The 21,695-nt window shown below is 52.1% G+C and overlaps 1 protein-coding gene across 1 annotated transcript; it reads right to left on the bottom strand.

Moving 5' to 3' along the window:
- Positions 1-14: 14 nt before the first annotated feature.
- Positions 15-21,027, bottom strand: frem3 (Fras1 related extracellular matrix 3). Its single transcript, XM_029162115.3, has 24 exons — positions 15,862-21,027; positions 15,673-15,762; positions 9,105-9,251; positions 8,462-8,692; positions 8,255-8,380; positions 7,872-8,123; positions 6,190-6,339; positions 5,897-6,106; positions 5,624-5,821; positions 5,386-5,550; positions 5,032-5,214; positions 4,830-4,960; positions 4,320-4,478; positions 3,944-4,247; positions 3,735-3,866; positions 3,329-3,660; positions 3,060-3,252; positions 2,863-2,967; positions 2,571-2,698; positions 2,356-2,490; positions 2,133-2,259; positions 1,865-2,052; positions 1,641-1,787; positions 15-1,550 (listed from the first exon to the last, which is right to left on the bottom strand). The coding sequence occupies exons 1-24, from the start codon at positions 20,879-20,881 to the stop codon at positions 984-986; spliced, it is 9,420 nt and encodes a 3,139-aa protein (XP_029017948.1). The 5' UTR covers positions 20,882-21,027; the 3' UTR covers positions 15-983.
- Positions 21,028-21,695: the final 668 nt, after the last annotated feature.

The raw sequence follows: 21,695 nt of genomic DNA, 5'->3' as shown, positions 1-21,695 counted from the left end.
AATTAATAAACCACTTGAGAAAAGTTTTGTATTTGGGAGTTGAAGTGTACAGACATCAATGCACTTGAAAGGAGCACAGCGTGTAAGCCATGAAGTCTTCTAATAGCTGGCACATTGAAATACACTGTTGCTGTAGAAGAATTGTAATTTCATACTGTACTTTCTTTGAACTTGATCAACAAGAAACATGTAGCGGTCAGTTTTTCAAGTTTCACCAGGCTGTTAACTATGCTCACAGTCCTACTTTGATACCTACTAAAATAGTTTCGTATTGAACTTCAGCCACTTTGACCTCAACATTTTGAATTGTGAACATCATTGTTCTCGACAAATAACGTTTACGATCCCCTTCAGTGGCACCGTAGTGGTGTTGTTAACTCAGCTATATACTGCAGGCTAGCGTATGCGCAACAGAACAATATTAATACTAAAAGTTATCACATTATCATTCATTACCATCAGCATCACCATAACATTCAGTCACGTTTGCTCTAATCTGCACTAAACACAATTAATACAGTGAATTACAGTAATAAAAACATGGTAATCTTGTTACCTTTAGATGAGAAATAGTAAAATATTTCATACAATTTCAATTGGTTGTCCTTAAAATATTAGTCTTTACTAAACTGGGATTTTCATGCAGTTGCAAACATTAAAGAGGGATATTTTACAACTTGGCAACTAATAAAGCGGTTGAATGCTTTACAGGTCTCTACCTTTATCCATGATTCAGGATTGGCTGCAAAAGGCAAAACCCTACCGTACGTTACAGCAAGAGCTAACCATCATCATAGACCAGTAAGCAGCAGTAAACCTGGGTGCTCTCTGTGCATGTGAGCCCACGGCACTGAGCTGCTGTGCTGTCCACAGGCTGTTCCGGGCTCTTTCAGTGCTAAGAGTTGGGCATTGAAGGCACGATGGTGGAGGAGAAAGTCTGTTTCAGTGGGGGCAGGTGTTTTAAGGTAGAGGGAGGTCCACTCTTAGACCTCAGAGCTGTCTGAACTGCTCCACACGCCTGCATGGCTTTGGTTGTAGCCACCGTAGGCAGACGAGGAGGAGGTGGTGTACGGCGGGAACCGGCTCTTTTTCTCCCTCTTCTTGCGCCGCAGCAGCAGGATGACGATCATGGCGACGAGGCAGACGAGGAGTATCAGGCCCGCCAGGCCCACCAACATGGGCAGGAGGGAGGTGTCGGCGGGCTCTCTGCCAGAACTCTCCAGCAGGGGGCGCTCCGGCAGCGGGTCGCGGTTGGGCGACCAGGGCTGGTGCTGGTGGACCACCATGCGGTCCCTTCGGTCCAGGGCGATGTGCTGGATGTTGGTTCCCCGGTTGTTTTCAGCACCGATGTCTTGGGCCACAGCAGGGCCGGAGAAGGCGGGGGCCGCCCGGCGCCGGCGAGAGGCTCCGCCGGACGCCTGGGGCTGGGCAACGGAGGACACGCTGTGATGGAGCGGCTCCGCACTGCGCTTGCCTATGTGGCGGTTGGCGTTTTCTCTGGAGCGGACGGTGTAGATGGTGTGGATGAACCACTCTCGACCGGCAGCCACCTGAGAAAAGAGGAGGGGGAGATTATGGATGGGTCTTTAAAAAACCCGCGTCATGTCATGTGACGAATGCAGTATCATATTGAGCAAAACCTGGAAAAGCGGAGATGAAGACAGCGCAAAGCCGTCAGTCCCTGGTTGCCTGATCAGAGGCAGCGCTCCAGGCGTGTCTTGAGCCAGTGTGGCCATAAATGAAACGCCACCAAAAGCGGAGGCTTGAGTGTCGGGCTGGGCCTTGTCCTGTAGAACGACGCACACCAATGAGAAACCAGCGCTGCCTCTCTGGGGAGCCTCACCCACAATGCTTTGCTCCTTACCAGGATCTTGAATCTGTACAGGAGAGAGGACGCGTCTGCGAGGCAGCCGTACTCCCTGTTGGTGGGGTTGTATTTAGGAACGTATCCATCAGTTCCCGTGCAGAGGAAGACCTTCTCAATGCTGCAGGAGAAGGAGTCCCCCAGGTTCTGGACCGGGTCCACCATCACACGGCCGTAGATGGTGGAGCCTGGAGTGGAGGAAAGTTGAGTCAATATGAGGGACTTCAACACGTCCTTCTAGTTTGACCACTAGATGCCAGTGCAGCACCTTCAGAGAACGCCGAATCGGTCCCTTCCCCGAAGCCCATGGAGCCATCGGACAGCCACAGCTCCTTCTTGGACAGCAGGAACATCTGCGTGTTGAGGCTGAATTCAGCTGCTACGGGGTCACTCACCTGTAGCGCGGTTAGAAACAACAGAAGCAGTGAGGGTGGGGGAACTAAGCCGCAGTGGACAGTCAGTAGCTGCAGTAAAGGCTGAGAAGGTCCCACCTGCTGGAAGCGTATGTCCATGTCAAAGGTCAGAGGCTCTCTTGGGTGGCACACGGGAGGAATGCTGAACTCTCCGTTGGGGGAAGCAATGCAGGGGACCAGCTTCACCGTGTAGGTCCCAGAGTAGTCCCGCACCTAGAGGACCCCCGACAATGCAAAGCACTACGTTTAATGAGGCCCCCGACAGCGGGGACGTGGTCGGCTCCGTGACTTACGGCAAAGTCTGAGACGAAGCTCCACTGCTGCATGGGCTGGTTGTACGTGGGCTCCGTCCGGACCAGGCTGAGCGTGAAGGTCAGCCCCGAGTGGTCGGCGCACATCACCATGGATAACACAGTGCTTCCTGCAAACAAACAGGGCCACAAACACTGATGCAGCGTAACAGAAAAATGCTGCAGGCCTATTTTAACCTGGCACTAAATAGGCCACTAATGTGGAACGCTAGAAGTAGATGGGAGGATCTGAGCCACAGGTCGCATTGAATGACCACAGGGGAGAGATGCTCACCTGGGTGAGACATCACAAACTGCCCCCTGAAACGAGCCTCGGTCTTGAAGTTGACCACCAGACGCCCCTCCTCGTTTATCTGCATGCTGGTGGGGTACATGGCTCCTACGGGGACAGATAAGCAAGCGGTTTTAAGCTGTTTCTGAGAGAACGTTTTGACCCCAAAACGCTGGCGGGTCACGGATCCGAGAGCGCACCTTGCAGCTCCGCCTCCGGGGGGCTTCCGATGCCGTCCTGCCACAGGATGGCGGTGTCGTACACGAAGGTGAGCTTGAGCTCCGACTGCAGGTCGAAGTGTTGCCACCCTCCCACGGCCACCGGAGAGTGGAAGATGTAGGACACGAAGAGAGGAGCGCGCAGCGTGACGTAGGACTGGACCAGGTTCAGCACCTGGAGCCCAAAGGAGCAGAGAAGGCATGTGAGGCTGAAACAGGAAGTCAGCCTTTGCTTAGTGACCGCCTCCTACCTGTCCGTCGGTGCCTATGGAGCCTCCACAGTCGTTGAGCAGCTCCGACATGTCGTAGTAGCTGCTGAACTCCCACAGACAGGCCTCCAGGTTGAGGTTCCGGTAGAAGCGCAGGGAGTTGGCCGAGCGCAGGGCCGCGCTGTACTGGTACGGCGACGTCTCGCCGATGATCTCAGGGTTCTTGGTGGCGTCCGTGATGAAGCCGTGGCCCGTTTGGATCTCGTTGAAGTCCAACAGGTTGGAGCAGCGGTGATTGCCCACGCGGGTGCCGTCGGGACTGAGCGTGAGCTCGAAGTTGGACAGGGGCCTTGTGGAGATGACCGGCAGCATACCTGCGGGGGAGGGAGCGACCCGGATCAGCTGAACGGATAGTTACGGTCACAGGTGAATGGACTTCACCGCTCACCATCCATGTGAGGCATGTTGACCGTCAGTTTGATGAGGTTGGGGAAGTCCGGGTCATCCGGGCCCGTGTAGCGGATCTTGGCTGAGAAGGGCTCGGCCCCGACGGCGCCGGGGACCCGCGGCTGACACATGCCTGCAGGCGCAGAGAGTTGAGGTCAGTCAAGCATTGGGCTCCAGAACCCGGAGGAGTCACCGCTGCCTTCCACTCACCCTCCTCCGTGCTGATCACCGCGATGGGGCTGGACAGCTCCAGGCCCGCGTCGCCGTTGGCGTTGAACGCCCTGGCGGCGCATTGGACCCGGGAGCCGGCCTGGAAGTAGATGGAGTCCAGCGTGATGGACTTGGTGTTGGTGAAGAAGGTGTTGGTGTCCACCTCCCTCATGGGGCTGGTGACGCCGTCGGACCCGGTGGGGGCGCTGATCAGCCAGCGGTACTGGGTCAGGGTGTCGTTGATGTTCTCCGCCGAGCAGATGGAGCCAGTCTTGTCAAAGTCGTGGTACTTGGGGTTGCAGGCCTGCAGGAGGAGGCGGAACCCGTGGTGATTTGGTGCTTACCGAACGATGCGAGCGCTGGACGGGACACTCACCGTCACGCACACCACAGGGTACCCGTTGGGGGGGCGGGGCCTGTCCTTGGCTCTGCCCGTGTCATCGTACATGAGCAGGGAAACCACCTGGGGCACCGCCGGGAAGGTGACGTCCGCCACGCTGTCCACCTCCTCAATGTACACAATGGCTTTGTTCATCTGGCAAAGGGAGGAGAAGCTGGATCAGCGGGCGGGTGGCAGCGAATCAGAGTCCGCGGAACCAGCGGGACTGGGCCGCGGCCAGCTCTGTGCGTCACGTGAGCGGCGCATGCCTGACGTGGAGGCTGCGGGTAGAATGTGGCAGGTCTGTTTTTAGGCTCATCCGCTGCCGAGCTCCGCCGGGACGTTCCCATCAGCATCTCATTCCTCAGAGAGGAGCTTTTAATAAGACTGCGGCGCGGGCGCGCTGACAGCAGCGCCAGCTGCCGTGGGACTATTTTAACACGGATCAGGTCCGTGCTTGTGTTTGTAGACGCACGGTGCCGGGACATATGTTACACTGTGCCTCACCTGCACCTCGGCCACCATGTTGTCATCGGGCTTCATGTGCACGGTGAAGGCCTCTCTCATCTCTCGCTCGCCGTCGTACAGGATCTCGATCTCCACAAAGTGCTCCTTCTCGCCCTCCTTGAACTCCACGTCTGAGAGAGGGAGAATGAGCCGTGAATCAGCAGGGGCCGCGCGCCGGCTGCAGCCGCCGCCTGGTTCTTACCCTCGGACAGGGGGTTGTAGTCCTCTCCGGAGGTGGCGGAGCCGTCTTTGGTGTGAACTCTCACCAGCGACACCTTCGAGGTGTCGCCAACACGCAGGATCGGAATCTTCACTACCGCCACGTGGCCTTTTACCTGGGGTTCACGCACACTGTACTTGATTTCAGAGAAGCGAATGATGGGCTCTAGAAAACGAAACACAGTGAAACAAAACTAAGAAATACTCAAACATATAAATATATATATATATATATATATACGCGTGTGTTTTTATGAGATGCAGCAAAAATTGTATATAAATTAAAATTGTAATAAATATACTGATCGGGTATGTCTGAATATGTCACACCACATACTGTCTCTCTCATCTGTGACCGTGACCAGTGCTTCCTTCTGCTCCCCGATGGCAGCTCCGTACAAAGACTTGCTCTTCGGAGACCCGAGGACGAGGCGGAACTCCTCGTCCTCCTCGTGGACGGAGTCGTCCTCCAGGCTGACGACGCACGGCTTCTCGGACTCACCTGGGGAAGGACTACAGGTCACAGAACTGCCGGACGCAAGCGCGGGGACGGAGCGATGTGGGCGGAGCCTAACCCGGCAGGAAGGTGATGACGGAGGCGTCGGTATTGGGCCGTTCGCTGTAGTCCATCATGACCTGAGCCGAGCCCTGCCGCGTGTAGCAGCGCACCGTGGACCCCAGGCTGATGTCTCCGCTCCGGTACACGATAGCCCTCACCTCCCCGTCGGCCTCATCCACCCTGTAGCTGCCTTCTTTGAACTGGACCTTTGGCACTGTCGGGGCAGAAGTCACATTGGAAGCACTGCTAGCTTAACGGTTCTGCGTTTGTTTGTGCGTTTCACACTCACAGTCGGTGACCGTGTCGTTGATGGTGATGGTTGTCTTGCTTGGCTCTCCCAGCACAGCATCCATAGGCATCCGCAGGACGAGGTCGAACGTCTCGGGCCCCTCAAGCTCCGGTTGACCCAGGTCATCCAGGATGGTCACCCTGAATGTCTGCATCGTCACTCCCGGAGCAAAGTCTAGGTTGCGGCTTATGCCAACATAGTCCAGTCCAGCTGCCAGACACAGAGAAGCCGTGACGCGGACACTGTCGAACAGCATCAGGACTCAGATCTGAGCATCAAACAGCTGATTGTACCTTCAGCAGAGACGGGCTCGCTCTTCCTGGAGCGGACGGTGACGGTGGCCGTCTTGGACAGGTCAGTGCCCGTCCTCCAGACCTTCACCTCCACGTAGCCCGAACTCTCGTCCGCAACGTACTCAGGTTCCCCAAAAAACAGTGAAGGCTCTGCGAGAACAGTGCGGCGACTAAATGAGTGAAATGTTCATAGATATTAGCACATTTGTAGTTAACTCTCAGCACAGGAACAAAGCTGTTCCTCCCACAGTTATCTGAGTCCAGACGGCTCTGTCTGAACTCAGCGCCAGAGGGTTGAGCTCACACCTGAAGAAGAAGAAGAAGGCGTGTGCTTTTGTGAGCCGGTCCACAGGCGAAGGGCAGGACGTCAATTGAGACACATTGTCAATTCATCCACTTGCGTATTAAGCTTGTTTTTAATTACAATCTGCCCTTAAAGATCAATGGATAAAGGTGCACGGTCTTTTCCGGAACATAAACTTGTTAGAAGGGAGTATAATAAAAATTTAAAGCATTAAGTTATTAATCCTAATGAACAGTGTTTCTATTCATCGGATGCAAAAAAACAAATCCAGGAGGAGAAGAGTTTTCACATTAATGTTTCTCATGGGTTTATTTAGATTTAGAGCGATGCTGCGACAGACAACTTATCCTGGAGGAAGGATTCCTGGCACATGTTCAATGCCGTCATGCCTTCCACCAGCCACGTAGTTAGATGGATGAGGAGGAGGAGGGGGAGGGGGGGGGGGGGGGGGTGCCAGCATGGCAACTATAAAGATCAGTGGGAGGAAGAGACAGATAAATAGAAAACAATAGAGGCCTGATGCTGGCGGAACTCCAAGCTTCAAGTTTACTCAGGCAGACAGATGGTTTACCAAACACACACACACACACACACACACACACACACACACACACACACACACACACACACACACACACACACACACACACACACACACACACACACACACACACACACACAATTTATAGTAGGGCGTTTCTGCAGGACCCACCAAGGAGAGGAACCACAATAGAGGTTTGCACTGAGGAGTCTTCTCTTGTCTCCTCACGTGTCTGGGAATGCACACTGGTTGTTTATGCATCATGCTAAATTGCACTCCTGTTACCGCGCATGGGACGGATGCGAGCCCGTCTGGCACTGCAACAAGCGAGAGCAGGAACGCAGCCTTTACCAAAGAGGGAGGGGAGAAATGCGAGTGGAGTAGGTGAAACGGGCCGATCACCGTCGCCTCTCTCCAGCACCTGTCTGTGGGTCTGAGCAGACAAAGGGAAGTCCCCTGTTTCCCCCGGTGCTCGTCTGAAGGATGAGGGCGAGCGCTGCGAGGCCTCCACGGAGGCGGCCATTGTTCCCCCCAGCACCTGTCTGCTGCCTCCTGCCTCCTGCTCCCAACCAGCAGACTGTCTGTCAGAATGCACGAAGCAGTCTGTAAACGCAGCACGGGAAGGCGACGGGCCAGAGAGCGCCGCAGAGCCGGGCTTTTAGTTTGGCGACCGTGCTCACGGTGCTGTCTGTACACTTTGGTGAGAGATATCAAAATAGTAAAAACGGGACATGAAAGGACCATCGGCCCCTGCTGCTGCTGCTGCTGCTGCTGCTGCTTAATCCCAGCGCTTCACAAATAACAGGCACTTCCTGCACGGAGACTGACTGCACTCACCGTCGTCGCTGTCCGGCGCGATGCTGACCCTGGCCGTGGGGTAGTTGGCGCCCAGCCGGCCGCCCATGGCCATGCTGAGGCTGACGTTGAAGCTCTCCTCCTCCTCGTACAGCGAGTCGTCGATGATGATGACGCGGCACGGCTTCTCGCGCTCGTCCTTGTGGAAGCGCAGCACGCTGCCGTGGTCCTCGGGCCGGCTGATGTAGTCGGAGTAGGACAGGACGGTGCTGGGTACGGTGCCAGTGGCCGTGGCTGGGGGATTGTGGGAACACTGGGTTGATACTGGCTCTTCTACCGTAATTAGGCCTCACTGCTCGTCCTGAGATAATGCTCAGTGCTGCTGCAAGCGGCACTTCCTGCCTCTGAAGCCGCTGTCAGCTCACCTTGCTGCGTGTAACACACCACCATGAGCTCCTGGCTGGCGTCTCCCAGGCGCCGCACCGGCACCAACAGCTCCCCGACGTCCTCCTCAACCCTGAACTCCGCCTGAGGGATGAAGACGGTCGCCTCTGTTGTGGGACGGAGACGCGAGAGATTAGACCTTTCAAGAAAACACCGTTTGATCCAATGCCCATCACCGCCGCTCCCACCGTCTCCCGGGTCCACAATCTCCACTGTGGCGCTGTCTGGAAACTCCAGCACAGCCATGACCGGGTCCGACAGCTGGATCTCGAAGGTCTCTGACGTCTCAAACTCCTGGTCTGCGAAAATCTTCACCTTCCAGGTCGCGGTGGTTTGGCCGGGATTGAACTGGACCTGTTTCTGCGATTTGCCTCGGAAGTCCTTGTCCTTCTCGGCTGTGCCGTCCTTGGTGGCAATGCCTGGGAGGAAGGGATGCGGACTGTTAGGACGTGTTATGGTCACACGTGTCCTGTGCACGCACCGGCCGCCTCCCACTTCACCCTGCTCCTCGTGACCTCTTCTAAAAAGGTCATATGTACAAACAACCAGACCTCATTCACGAAGCAAAGAGGATGCGGAGCGTCACTCAAACAAGTAAAAACCCTGCAGGTCACTCTGGTGATTGTGAAGGGGGATTTTAATAGGGGGACTTTTATAGCACGGCCCATAAATAATGTCTTGTGATCTAAAGAACGGTGCTAATGGCTGTAAATCTTTGTTAAATGGACAGTTTAACAGGGTAACATCATCATCTCACAAGCGGCGGAAATGCAGAAAAAAAGGATCAAATTCAAAGTTCCGATATGAAGACGGATGCATGTCGGCACGTACCGACGAAGGAGGTCTCCCCCAGGTAACCTCTGCGCTTCAGCGTCACCTCCAGGAATCGGGCGTCCTCGTCCACCAGGTAGTACTCCCTCTCCAGAGAGATCCAGCCCCAGTTGAGCCGGAAGGGCTGCGGTTTTAGCTTGTTTCCACCTGAAGAGGGAAGAAAGGTTAATGCACCGGCACTTTATTGGAAAAACCCTGTACAAGAAAGAGAGCGGTGTGTTTAGTTCATATTAGGAACCAGCCATGCATACAGACTTCAGCCGGCATAAAAGGACTCAGGAGAGCGCTTTAATTTTGAAAGGGAAACACGATAACTTAATACCCGGACTTCCCTAAACCTCCCTTCACGCTGCTTCAGGAAACGCTGTTATTTCCTCTCACCCTCTCTCTTTTCTTCTCTGCTCCACTCTCGTCATCAACATTTGCGACGGCACAAACAACGGGCCGGCCCTGCTCTTAATCCATCCCATCCCATGACTCGTGTAATCCCTCGGACTGTCAGCTCGGCTTCACTTCTGCTGCATGATGCCAGTGTTTTCTGGTGAGTCGGGACTGGTGACCTGTGACTTGTGATGTGGAACGGGTCAGTCCCAGTGGATTCTTTGACTCAGGGAGGTTCCAGAGGGTTGTCTCTCGTCAGCCATGCTTGACTGCTCCCTCTGACAGTGGCCCTGTTGACCTTCCTCCACGGAGGACACTTGGACAAGTGGAGGAACTTCAGGAAACAGATCCTGCACGTTCGCCAGGACAGTTTTTAATGTTTGAAATGATGGATTACTCGTTTGATAAATGCCTGGGAGCCTTTTAAACCAAAGCAAAATGTAAAAAAGCAAACAGCCTGCAGGGAACAATGGCTCCTGTCCACACAATAAAGCAGCGCTTTGCCTCAGTGAGGAAGAAAGGCGGTTCAGGGTTTATGCTCCATGACTGGGGAGAATGGAAACACTGGGGGATGCGTCTGAGTGTCCGGGACGGGCTGGGGCCACTTCCCAACACCCGCATGAAGCCATGGAGCCAGGAAGGGTCGCGAGTGGGACAAAGCACCCAGTTCACTGTAGAATGGGTGAAAGTGTAACATTACAGTAGCTGTTTGTGTTGTGTCTGCCATTCAGCGCGCACACACACACACACACACACACACACACACACACACACACACACACACACACACACACACACACACACACACACACACACACACACACACACACACGGACAGTCGCCCTTCACCACACTTTGTGTTGACTTGTGTCAGGTTGCCGACAGTCATAGCTAAAAATACAATAGACCAAAATAGAATAGAATAGAATAGAATAGAATAGAATAGAATAGAATAGAATAGAATAGAATAGAATAGACAAATGCACGGTGCCAGTTTTTCTGCTGGCTCCACATTCCTGGTGCGCTCATTCAGTACATGTGTAAAGTGATTAGGAGACACATGCCCTGTATTGTTTCTGCGTAGGAACCAGAGTCTACTCGTCACTGGACAATGACTCGCATCCTTGTATCCAGTAGAAATATGTCAGTCTCACTAAGAACTATCTGATCGCTGCTGGAAATGTGCGTCCTGGCAGACGGCCTCGCTGCGAGCTGATATGAGGAGAAGCCCGGTCGGCGCCTATCATCGAGGATTATCACATGAACATGGCCCCGGACAGAAAGCTGCCTCTGTGCTGGCGGCAGCAGCCCGCGGCCTTGGGTTTCTGCAGCGCTACGTGGCGAAGAACAATGGAGGTTTTATGAATGGGACCAGAATTCAGCCGCCACCGACGTTTCATCGGCTGCAAGACCCAATAGTTCTTAACAAACAGGTACCTAATTATATAATGCTAGGGGCTGTTGGTGAATGCTGAACTTAAGTTAACTTCTAGTATACATTAAGATAGAATTATAAATTCTAGAAGTTAACTGTCATAAGGTAGACCTTATTATTATTATTACACCTGTTGCTCCAGCATTGGTGAAAATGGAAGGTCCACATCCCTCTCTCTTCTCTCAGCTCTTCCTCCAGACTCATCTGGGCCTCCAGCTCTTTGAGTGGCTGCATCTGCTGTACGAAACCCTCCTTCCTGCCTGATTCCCAGGTTATGTGCCTGAGAGTGACAGCTGTACCCTACAACCCCCCCCCACGGCCCCCGCGTCGGCTTTGTTCGCTCGTGGGTTGGACGACAGCAGGCCGCAGTCTGTGTGGGCCCGGCCCGGCCCGGCCCGGCCCGGCCCGGCCCGGCCCGGCCCGCCTCCACATTGTTCACACCGGGGCTCGTCCCAACCCTGGCTGCCATTGTACGTGCTGGAGGCAGGAGGCTCAATAAATCAGGAATGACTCAAGGAGCCAGAAACGTGAGCCTCACGTCTTCGTCTGCAGGGCCTCAGGGAGACGCACACTTTAGCAGATAGCGGCAAACGCACAGGCCCAAGCAACCGCACTCATATAAATGAGAAACGATGAGCTGTCTCATTTATTAGGATTTTATGACGCACATATATTCTATTATAGTGGGCCAGTCATCAAACCTAATACACACGTTAACAGCCTGGCTCGGCTCACGTTTCCATTAGCTTTTCAAACTTCACTGATCATAACTTCTGCTCGGTTGAAAAGTTTTATAGGCCACACATGTTTCCAAAGGCCCCTGTTAGCAGCTATTTAATAAATGAGCCTGGGGTTGATTGATGCAGGGGCAGGGACGGAATAGCCAAGAGGCATGCTAATGTTTTTCTGTTTTAGGAGCTGAGTGAGACCAACTGGATCCGCTTAGGAGCCGCCCCGGTTATTTTCGAGCACCAAGTCACGCTCGCACTGAGTCACAGAGCGCTTTTTAGATTTTGGATGAAGGTGCAGCAGAAAACAAAGACTAATAATGAAGCAGAAACTGATTATCCTCCATTACAGCGTCACGTCGCCTCATCCCCTGACAGCACGGCTTTCATCGGCTCATGTTGGGCCGCGCGTACAGGTCTATGACGCTCTGACGTTCGCCAGCATGATGCAAGTCCATGCAACCCGCTAAGAATATCCTCATCAAATGACAGGCGCTGCCATTACTGCGCTTCTCATTAATCATCCAGTTTATTTAAATGCTGGGGGTGTTCCTGCCAGCGATGCCCGGGATTTGAATACAACTGTATTTTTTATGCGCGTTCTATTAAATCACAGAGATGTCGAAAGTTGGTGTAAACAAAATACATTTTTCTCCTCTTCTATTTTACATTTCACTGAAGAGGCGACTTAGTTTCCTCTGTATAGTTAAAGGTATTGATAAGATAAATCAGATGTGTTGGAGAAGTTTTAGGCCTCCACGTTCATAACAATGCAAGAACAGCACATAGAAAGCAAAGTTCTGTCCAGTCTTGTCATGGAATTCTACCCGTCAGTCCAACGGCAGGTGACAAAGATTCAAGGCTACTAAAACAGTTACAGTGACAAGAACGTCTGACCCAAATCTGAAGCAGTCAACCAGCTGACGGTCTGACACAACGCTCAGCTGATGAGGCTGAAAGGAAAAAAGGACAACAGCCGGAAAGGAGTAAAATGACCCACAGCCCGACTAGATGCTGCAGCAGCTCATGAAGCAGCCATATGAGAGCAGATAAGAATAACCACAGCAGCCGTAGATCATAGCTCCCCGGCCCACGAGCCATAAATCAAGTTTGAAGAATAAACAGGAGAAAGACGGGGAACGACGCGATGGCACGGCTCATTTATGAGAGAAGGCGGCAGAAATGGAGATGACAAATGAGGCCAAAGCAGAAGAAGGAGTCCCTGAATGGGCCTGGAGGAGTAAACAGAGCGGGGCGTGAGGAGGGGCCCCGGGGGACTCGGCTTCCTCTGGTCACAGGGGGCCCAGACTGCGGCACCATCAGCACTAAATCTCCCAGTGGCTGTTGACACTAGCGACATGTCCGATCCTGACGCGCTGTTAGGAAGTCGGGGTGTGAGTCTCCACAGTCTCACAGCAGGTCGCGGCCATTTCACTACAAAATCCCGAAGCGCTATCTTACACACGATTGGTATTAATGTTTGGCTGCCGTGCGTCGTCAGCCCTCGCTTCCCGGCGGTATCGGCCCATCTGAGACGGGCTTGGATTTCTGGGGCTCGGACGCGGTGACGCGGGGCTTTGAAAGCGGAGCCTTCCTCCCCGCGTAGACACCTGTCTGCCTGCGATACCCCCTCGCTTCCAGGCCCTGCTCCGTCTGCGGCCCTCAGGTCTGGGGTCTCCAAGGAAGCGCATTCCTCCGCTGGCTCTGACCCGATCGCATAACACTCCACCCGCCGGGCTCCGTGCTTTCTGGAGGCCGCATTGTTGCAACTACAGTACAAGCACAGGCCGACGATGCAGGAGGCGAAGGCTCTCGACGTAAATAAAAGGTCCATTCTCCCTGGGCTCGTGCCTGATGGGCAAGAATACATAAAGGCTGCAACCACCTGTAAAAAGAAGTGTTTATTGTATCCCACTGTTTGAATGTCTGTAGGGTGTTTCCGACCAGGGCAGCTCCCTGAAGAGATCTCCTTAATTTAAAGTGTAAAGGTTCAGGTGGAAGTAAGATTTCTCCAGTTCAGGCCATTAATCACCTCCAGCTCTCGAGCTGCTCTGTTACAAACACTCAGGTCAACAGCTGCTCAGACAGAGAGGTGGTGAAGTGACTAAGTTAAAGCTCATCAAAAGCTGTTCACGATCTTTTCCGGCTTTTATTTTTCTCTATGCTCCTGTTGATGCCGGTATTTGAGCCCTGAATGATTTATGGACCTTTAACACAGGTGAGGGGCTTGATGGGCCCTGACTCGGCAGAAACGCCGTCCTCTTCGGAGTCTGGAATGTGTCCACTGACCACCATGAAGTTACGGTGTACGACCCCTGCTCCCAGAATGCACTTCACCAGGATCTGTGCGTGAACATTTCAGTTTCACACATGTACACGCTTTGTCGAACGCTGAGGGGTTGTGTCGTGTTATGCGCGTGTGCAGTTGACCCAGTTGCCGTCGAGGAAGCGCCAGGGCAGTGCATGTAGCGGCAGGCACTTTTTAAAGGCTGCTAAGTCCCTCCACCAGCTGCCCCGTATCACTGCATCCACGCAGTGTTGCCTCACGCTGAAGCTGTGTTTAACTTAACAACATACTTTCCTTAATTACTCTTACTACAAATGCTGCAAAAATACCAATTAAACCTAATGTGGTGTAAAACAGCTACAGGTTCAAAGGCTGTCGGAGGATGAGGTGCTCAGTTCTCACATAGGAAGTGCTCTTTAATTTCTTAGTTTATCCCTTTCTATTTTTGATGTTTCAGAACAGATAATGAATAACTTTAAAAGTCATCTAATTTGGTTCAATGAGTTTAAATCTGTCAGATAAGTATCAGTTGTTAGTACAGTAAGGAGACCGTGGGCCTGTACTGACCCAGAGGTTTATCAGCAGATACACTGACCAGCTGCACATCTCTACCTTCAAGCCCCTACGTGTCCTGCTTGTTCCTGCTTCTTCCCCAGCAGCCCTTCGACCCTTCAGCACTTCAGGCATCCACCACTTTGCCAATTGATCTTTTCCGGATGCGCCTGTGTTTGTGTGTGGTTAACAGCACCTCCACGTTTGACCTGATTCATAATACCCTGGTATAATAATAATACGGAGAAAGGGGAAAATTAAGCTAATTGAAGCCCAGCTTCTCTTCCTTTGTTCCAAATGGTATTTAAAGATCCAAATCCACACCGTCTTCTGCTTCTGGCAGTTGGACAGTATTAACATGTATGTAAACACAAAGAACTTCACTGCTGCGTTGCATTTTCAGCATTTTAGGATTATATAACTGGCACCTGTTCAGTTGCTTTGCATTTGCTATATTTACAATGGCTGAAAAGTCAGAGGTGACGAGTCGCGGAGCTTTTCCCCAGATCACGCTGTAACTCACCATCATGTCTGTAGCGTGTAGATCAGGTTCATTCAGGAGCGTTCTTAAAGCTAAGCATGTTTAGAACACGAGAGCATTCAGGTCATGTAATACCTGCGGATATTAATATTTGAGCTGTGTAGAGAGAGAGTCTCACGTGTCCATAAGGAAATACAATATTCTATAAAGTGAGTCAGACGCCAAGGAGAAAGCTTAAACTCAATTCGTTATCACGCATACCTTTACACATTCCACACTGTCACTTCAAGCGGGAATGAGAGGGGACTGAAAGGCTGGAGAAGCCCCTCTAGGGCAGGAACCCTATTGTTCATCCACAATAAAGTTAGAGAGTGTGGCTGTCCCACTTCTGCTGCTCATATCAACCCACGCTTAGAGTTTGGCCCATGACCCCTTTGACCCCTGGTCTTTGAGCCCGCCACCGTTTCCAGTGGGGCGAACATGGCCGGTGGCTCTACACTGGGTGTCAGTCATGGCCAAACGCCTTAAGCCTTTGTGATGCAAACACTCGAGAGATTCACATGGAGCAGGAAGCCTGAGTTTTAAGCCATTAAAAGACAGAATCTGAGGCGAGCTTTCAGGCAAATTATTCTCAGTCATGGACCCCTGTCTGGTGTCACTGCACACTAGTATTAGATTATTAAGAAGGGGCCAAAGGTTCCTACCGTTGTCTTCAACTGTGAAGTAGAAGATATCACTTGTGGCGTTGCTCCCGTCCAGCAGCACATAACAGATCTTCATGTCATTGATATCAGCTGTTGGGATGATAAATATAAAAAGTGTTAACCAAACATCTGGTTCCAGTGAAGTGAGACCACTTTTAATGACCATGTTGCTATGAATCATTGGCTCACCCTGTGTGAAGGTTGTGATGCTGTCGTTGCCCACGGCGGTGTTTATGATAAATCCATGTAGAGGCGCCTCAGACACGCTGTATTTGAGCACCTTCTGGGGACTGTCGCGGTCCTCCGATCGAAGGGTCTTGCTTGTGATCACAAAGCCCAAGTGACCCGTGTGGAGGACCTTCAGCGAGGCCGCGGCCTTGTTGACCACAATCTGGGGCACGCCGTTGTCCACGGTGTTGATATGAATGGTCATCGTCTGGGGCCTGTGCGTCTCGTATACGGTGTCGGGGAAGACGTAGAAGTCGCTGTGGGTGCCGTCGGTGACCGTGAAGGAGAAGCTGTCCTCGGCGCTCTCGGTGCCGTCGTGCCGGTAGCTGATGAGGTTCTCGTTCAGGTCCTGCTTGGTGAAGGCCGCGATGGGCTGGCTGTGGTTGAACAGCAGCTGTCCGTGCACGGGCACCTGAGTGACCACGAAGCGGAGCAGGTTGTCTGGCGTGTCCCGGTCCTCGGCAGTCAACTCGAAGGGCGTGATGAGCCTGGTTTCCCCCTCCTCCACAACCAGCCGGTTTATGGTCAGCACTGGTTTCTTATTATCAACGTCGGTGATGGACACTCTGAACGTCCTGAAGACGGGGTTGTAGCCGTCCGTCACCTCAAACTCAAAGCTGTCCATTTTCATCTCATCGTCAGACGTGTGGATGTAGTAGATCTTATTGCCGGCGAGCTGCAGTTGTGTGAAGGTGGAAATGGGGACTCCTGGTTGGTCGGTGCTCTCCAAGTGGCCTCGACTGGGCGCTCTGGTGATGCTGAAGCTCAGGTACTCATCAGGACTGTTGATATCAGACGTGCTGAGCAGGTCGGTGGTGAGAGTGACTTTGCCTCCTTCTTTCAGAGTCACACCTTTGTTGATGACGTCTGGAAAGACCATGTCGATGCTTCCGATGCTGATGTAAAAGTAGCGGTCGATCAGGGGGTTGATGCCGTCTGTCACATCAAATTTGACCAGGTCGCGGATTCCCTCTTGGCCCGTGTGCACGTACTGGATGAGCTGCTTGTCGATTTCATCCTGTGTGAAGTTCATTCCCAGGGTGATGTTACCTAAGACGTCACCAAACCTGCTGATGCGCTGAAGGTAGCCCTGTCCAGGTCCGTAACGGATAACGTACGTCAGCGCTTTGTCTTCTGAGTCCAGATCTGTCGCCGTTAAAGCTCTGTTGCTGATGACTTTTGTCTCTCCGATCTCAACGTCAAGGCCGTCATTTATAGACATTCTTGGCGTCTCGTCGTCAACAGGAATAACCATGATCATGACGGTTTTCTCCACCGTGTGCTTCCCATCAGAGAGTCTGATTTCAAAGCTGTCTTCCTTGGTTTCCGAGTCGTCGTGTTCGTAGATGATGTTGGATGCCTCTTTGATTTGCTCTAGGTTGAATTTAACCACAGGGATGGTGCCGCTGCTGAGCTGCTGAACTATTTTACCGTGCTTTGGGTTCTTGATGATCTCAAAGTGCAGCTCATCGCCAGGAATGTCGGTGTCGGCTGCGTTCAGGATCGGCACGTCGATGGCCAGACTCATACCTTCCATCACCACAAACTCACGGACGAAAATCTCCGGCTTCTCGTCGTTGGCCGGAATGATGATGACGGGGAAGAAGTGGCGTTCGGAGAAGTTAATACCGTCCGAGCAGCGGAAGGTGAAGCGATCCTCTACAGGTTCCACTCCTTTGTGGATGCTTTGAACGTAGTAGATGTGGCCGATGGCGACATCTTTAATGCTAAAGGCGGTAATAGCCGTCCCGGCCCTGGATTTCTCAGAGCCGGCAGCAGGGGAGATGTTCTCCACATAGCCGGATGTCGGTTGGACGATGATGGTGCACAGAATGTCGTCATTGTCTGTGTCTATGTCTTCGGCCTGGATATAGTCTAGAGTTATTACATTTTTCTCACCTTCCACAACAACAAACTGCCCTCCAACACTGATGAGAGGGGGGATGCTGTCAACGGGAAGGATGGTGACGTGGACAGTTACACCTTGGACTTTGTTCCCACCGACGACCCACTGATCTGACATGTCAGTCAAAGTGAGATTAAAGGAGTCGTGCTTTCTGACCGGACCAATCTCTCCAGAGGTGTGCGCGTACACCACCGCGCCATTGATGACGTCCTCCTGGGTGAAGCTTTCGGCGGGCGCGCCGTTAACCAGGATTTCGCCGAGCCTGGGAGGCTCCTCTACAATAAAAGTCAGCATGAGATCGTCTGTGTCCTCGTCGCGGCCCTGGATGATGTTGCTGGTGATCTCTGTCGCTCCGTTTTCCAGCACATCGATGGTGGTGCCGAGCAAACCACCCGGAAGCATAATGGTCGGGGTCTCGTCGTCGACTGGCTCGATGGCGATCTTGATAGCGATGGGCACCTCGTGGAAGCCGTCACTGACGTCAAGCTTGATGACATCACTAAGGGATTCCATTCCACTGTGGGTGTACGTGATGCGGCTGTTTGCTATGTCTTCAAGAAAGAACGCTTTCCCATTTGACATTTCGATGCCCAGATACTGCAGTTGCCCGTAAAGAGGACTCTGGGTCACAGTGAAGACAATTCTGTCATCATCTGTATCCGTGTCAGTGGCATGAAGCTCCTTCGACGTGATGACGTACGTACTTCGTTCCATTAGAGTGAAGCCTGTGTTGGTGATGACTGGAGGTTTATTGTCAACTGGCTGTAAGAAAATGGTGAACAGTCCATCTACTGTGTTACCAGCCGTGTCTTCTACAGTGAAGAGGAACTGAACCACTTTGGGAGTGATGCCCAGTTCCTGGTCTGGGGGTTTGTAGGCTACTTTGTGGTGATTAACCTGAGCCTGTGTGAACTCTGTAATTAAAGTCCCAGGACTGTCAGTCAACACAATTTCACCTAAGGGGGTTGGATTGTTCTCATCGGTGTCGGTTGGGCGTTTAATGACAGTGTACTTCAGGTCCCTATCGTCTGAGTCTAAATCAGTGTAGCACAAGAATTTTTTCTTGAACTTTGTCAGCTCGTACTCCTGAACTGTCATGTGCAGGGTGGTGCCCGGGAAAAGTTCGGGGGCCAGATCGTCAACAGGGTGGATTTTTACGGTGAACATGTGCTCGCCCGATTGATTCGGCGGGTCGTTGTCGTCTTGGACCCTGAACACAAAGTGGTCGGTGACAGTGGTGGTGCTGTGGAGTCCGATGTGCCGATAAAAAAGCTTCCCATCGAGGATGTCCTGCTGGAACCACTCAGTCACCACCTGCTCAAACGTCTCGTCTGTCTCGCTGAACTTCCAGAGCGATGGGTCAGAGGGAGCCTCCGCTTGCCTTAGCAGAAGCTCCCCGACAGTGGAAAAGGGCGCTTCTAGGATGAATTTAATGGTGGAGTCCTCTGAGTCGATATCTGTGGCGCTTAAGATGAAGGGTGAGATCTGCATGACTTCATTTTTGAAGAGCACCAGGCCGGTGTTGGCGTTGATGATGGGTGGCTCATCGTCAGTAGGAGCAATGGTAATGGGGAACAAGAACTCCACGTCATTGCTGCCATCGGTCATTCTAAAAATAATGTTGTCGCTATATGTGTCGCTGCCGTCGTGCTGGTACACCACAATGCCGGCGTGTAAATCGGCGGGTGTGAAGAATTTTCTGCGGGCCCCGAGCACGGTCAGGTCCCCATGCTTCAAGCCCTCCACCACGCTGATTCGGACATCTTCCAGGTTGTCCTCGTCACTAATCTCTAAGTTTCGGGAGCTGGACAGCGCTCGGGACTGGCCTTCAAATAGGAGCTGCCCTGTATTTTTGGTCGCCACAGGAGCCAAAGTATTCATAGGCTTCACCACAATCATAAAAGCAAAGCTATCAGACACTGCACCATCGGTGTCGACCACTTCAAACTCAAGCTGGAAAATCCTTTCGACTTCTGAGTCATCTGAAGGCGGTTTATAAGCTATTTTAAGATCTTTGACGTCTCTTTGGTAGAAGGAGGTGATGGGCAGATTCTGATCGTCTGTGCTGATGATATAGCCTTGCTGGGGGTTTAGAGGCGAAGTCATGTTGAAGATTAAATCATCTGGGTGAGATTCAATGTCCTCAGCAGCCAGCATATCATTTGTAATGGCTGTCATCACAAACTGATCAACCTCCATCATCATCATGGCTACAAAGCTGGGCTTGGGAGACGTATTCTCTGCTCCCTCTCTGATCCTCACCATCATCTGAAAATGCTCTTGCATTATAAGTTTGCCGTCATTATCCTGCACCTCTACCATCATGGGGATGTAGTCTCTGTTTGGTGAGTTGGTTTTAGCTGTGTGCTTGTAGGTGATGCCTTGTTTTACAAACTCATCACAGTCAACCATTTGGCCATTAGTGGGGTTATTCAAAAGCGTGCCATACCTGGGGAGTCCTCCGGCGCCGACCAGGGTGGTGACCTTACACTGTGTGGCGCCGTCCTCGAAGGAGAACTCCAGAGCCCTTCTGTCGATGGGGTTGCTGTCACCGTGGAGCTTTTCTACGTTAAGCGGCATATTCCTCGTGAGGATCTCCAGCTGCTGAAAAACCACCTCCACTTCCAGCATGAACGGGATGATAACTGTGTCCGTCTGGGAGTCGTATCGAAGCTGCAGCTTCACGCGATCCTTACTGGGGCTTCGAGATCCAAAATGAGTGTATTTCACGTCATTCGGTCCAAATGAGCAGGGGAACTTTTTAGGAGTCAGCATCCCAGGTTTCTGGGTCAGCGGGTCATTGTCCAGAACTGTGATGTGGCAGCGATCACCAGGCTGCACCTCAGTGACCAGGTCATTCACAGGATCCAGGTACACAGACCTCCCAAAAGGAACCCTGATCCCATTGTTGGCTATAATAATGTCATCTTCATTAGGCGCTGCTCTGTGGTGATAGAGGTGAGCTGGAATAAATGGGTCTGCATCTACTGAGGAAAACCAGAGGCTGAGAGAAAGCGCTAAGAGTGAGCAGGTGAAAAATGCCCAAAGCGGCCGACTTCGCAGACAACCAGCCATGTCCAGCGCTAGTCGTCCTGAAGTGTGAGTTACAGGTCAGTAGTTGCCGATTCTGTTCCAAAGTTCCAAAGGGGGAAAAAGCACCAAAACCTCCCTCTCTCTCCTGCTGTGGAGTCTACCCACTGTCTCCCTGTCCTTCTGTGTGGCCACACTGCAGGGCTGTGCAGGTAATAATGAAACAGTAGACAGTGACAGGCGCAGGCCCCTCCCTCTTTCAGCACTGGGAGGGGGCCTCCTCCCCCCATGGCTAATTTAGGAGAAGCCATTGGACAAAACCGGGTGAAGTCCCCCCCAACCACCACCCAGTGTGCTCCCCCTGCGTCAGAGAGACACAGAGAGCCACTGCAAGTAAAGTGTAGCAGTGTTTTAAGGAAAACTAATCTCTGTCTGATCTGTGCATTTAAGTTGAATAAACAGAAATTCTTCTGCTTATTAAAGCTCAGCTCAGTAAAAGTAGGCCCGCGCCCACTTTTAGAGCCACTTTGAAGTCGGCTATACGTCGTGTTACAACCTGAGCCGTTTCTCACACTGCTTTGGAGGCGGGTGATGGGGTCTTATGGTGTGGGAATGAAGTGAGAAATCCCCTATTAAAGTTCAATCAAAGTCTGTGTTAAGGGCGAGTCTGGTCTCAGCTCACTAACTCAGTCACCAGGTCTGATTCTGCAGCTTAACTATGATTTCACAGTCAAACCAATGTCTAAAACTATTTCTTATCTTAAATAAAGAAAACGTGTAGAATAGCTAATGTAACAAACTATAATTTTGCTTTAGTTATTGTTTTTCATTATGTTATTTTACTTTACTGGCTTTGTTT

Source organism: Betta splendens, chromosome 1 (genome assembly GCF_900634795.4).
Source record: "Betta splendens chromosome 1, fBetSpl5.4, whole genome shotgun sequence".
Taxonomy (NCBI): domain Eukaryota; kingdom Metazoa; phylum Chordata; class Actinopteri; order Anabantiformes; family Osphronemidae; genus Betta; species Betta splendens.
This window is presented reverse-complemented; position numbering and strand designations above follow the sequence as displayed.

Excerpts from the sequence above, each read along its gene's own strand:
- frem3 (XM_029162115.3), bottom strand. The coding sequence starts at position 20,881 with ATGGCTGGTTGTCTGCGAAGTCGGCCGCTTTGGGCATTTTTCACCTGC. Across the intron at positions 15,763-15,861 it reads CATCACAACCTTCACACAGG|CTGATATCAATGACATGAAG; the intron begins GTGAGCCAATGA and ends TCATCCCAACAG. Across the intron at positions 2,260-2,355 it reads TGGACATACGCTTCCAGCAG|GTGAGTGACCCCGTAGCAGC; the intron begins GTGGGACCTTCT and ends ACCGCGCTACAG.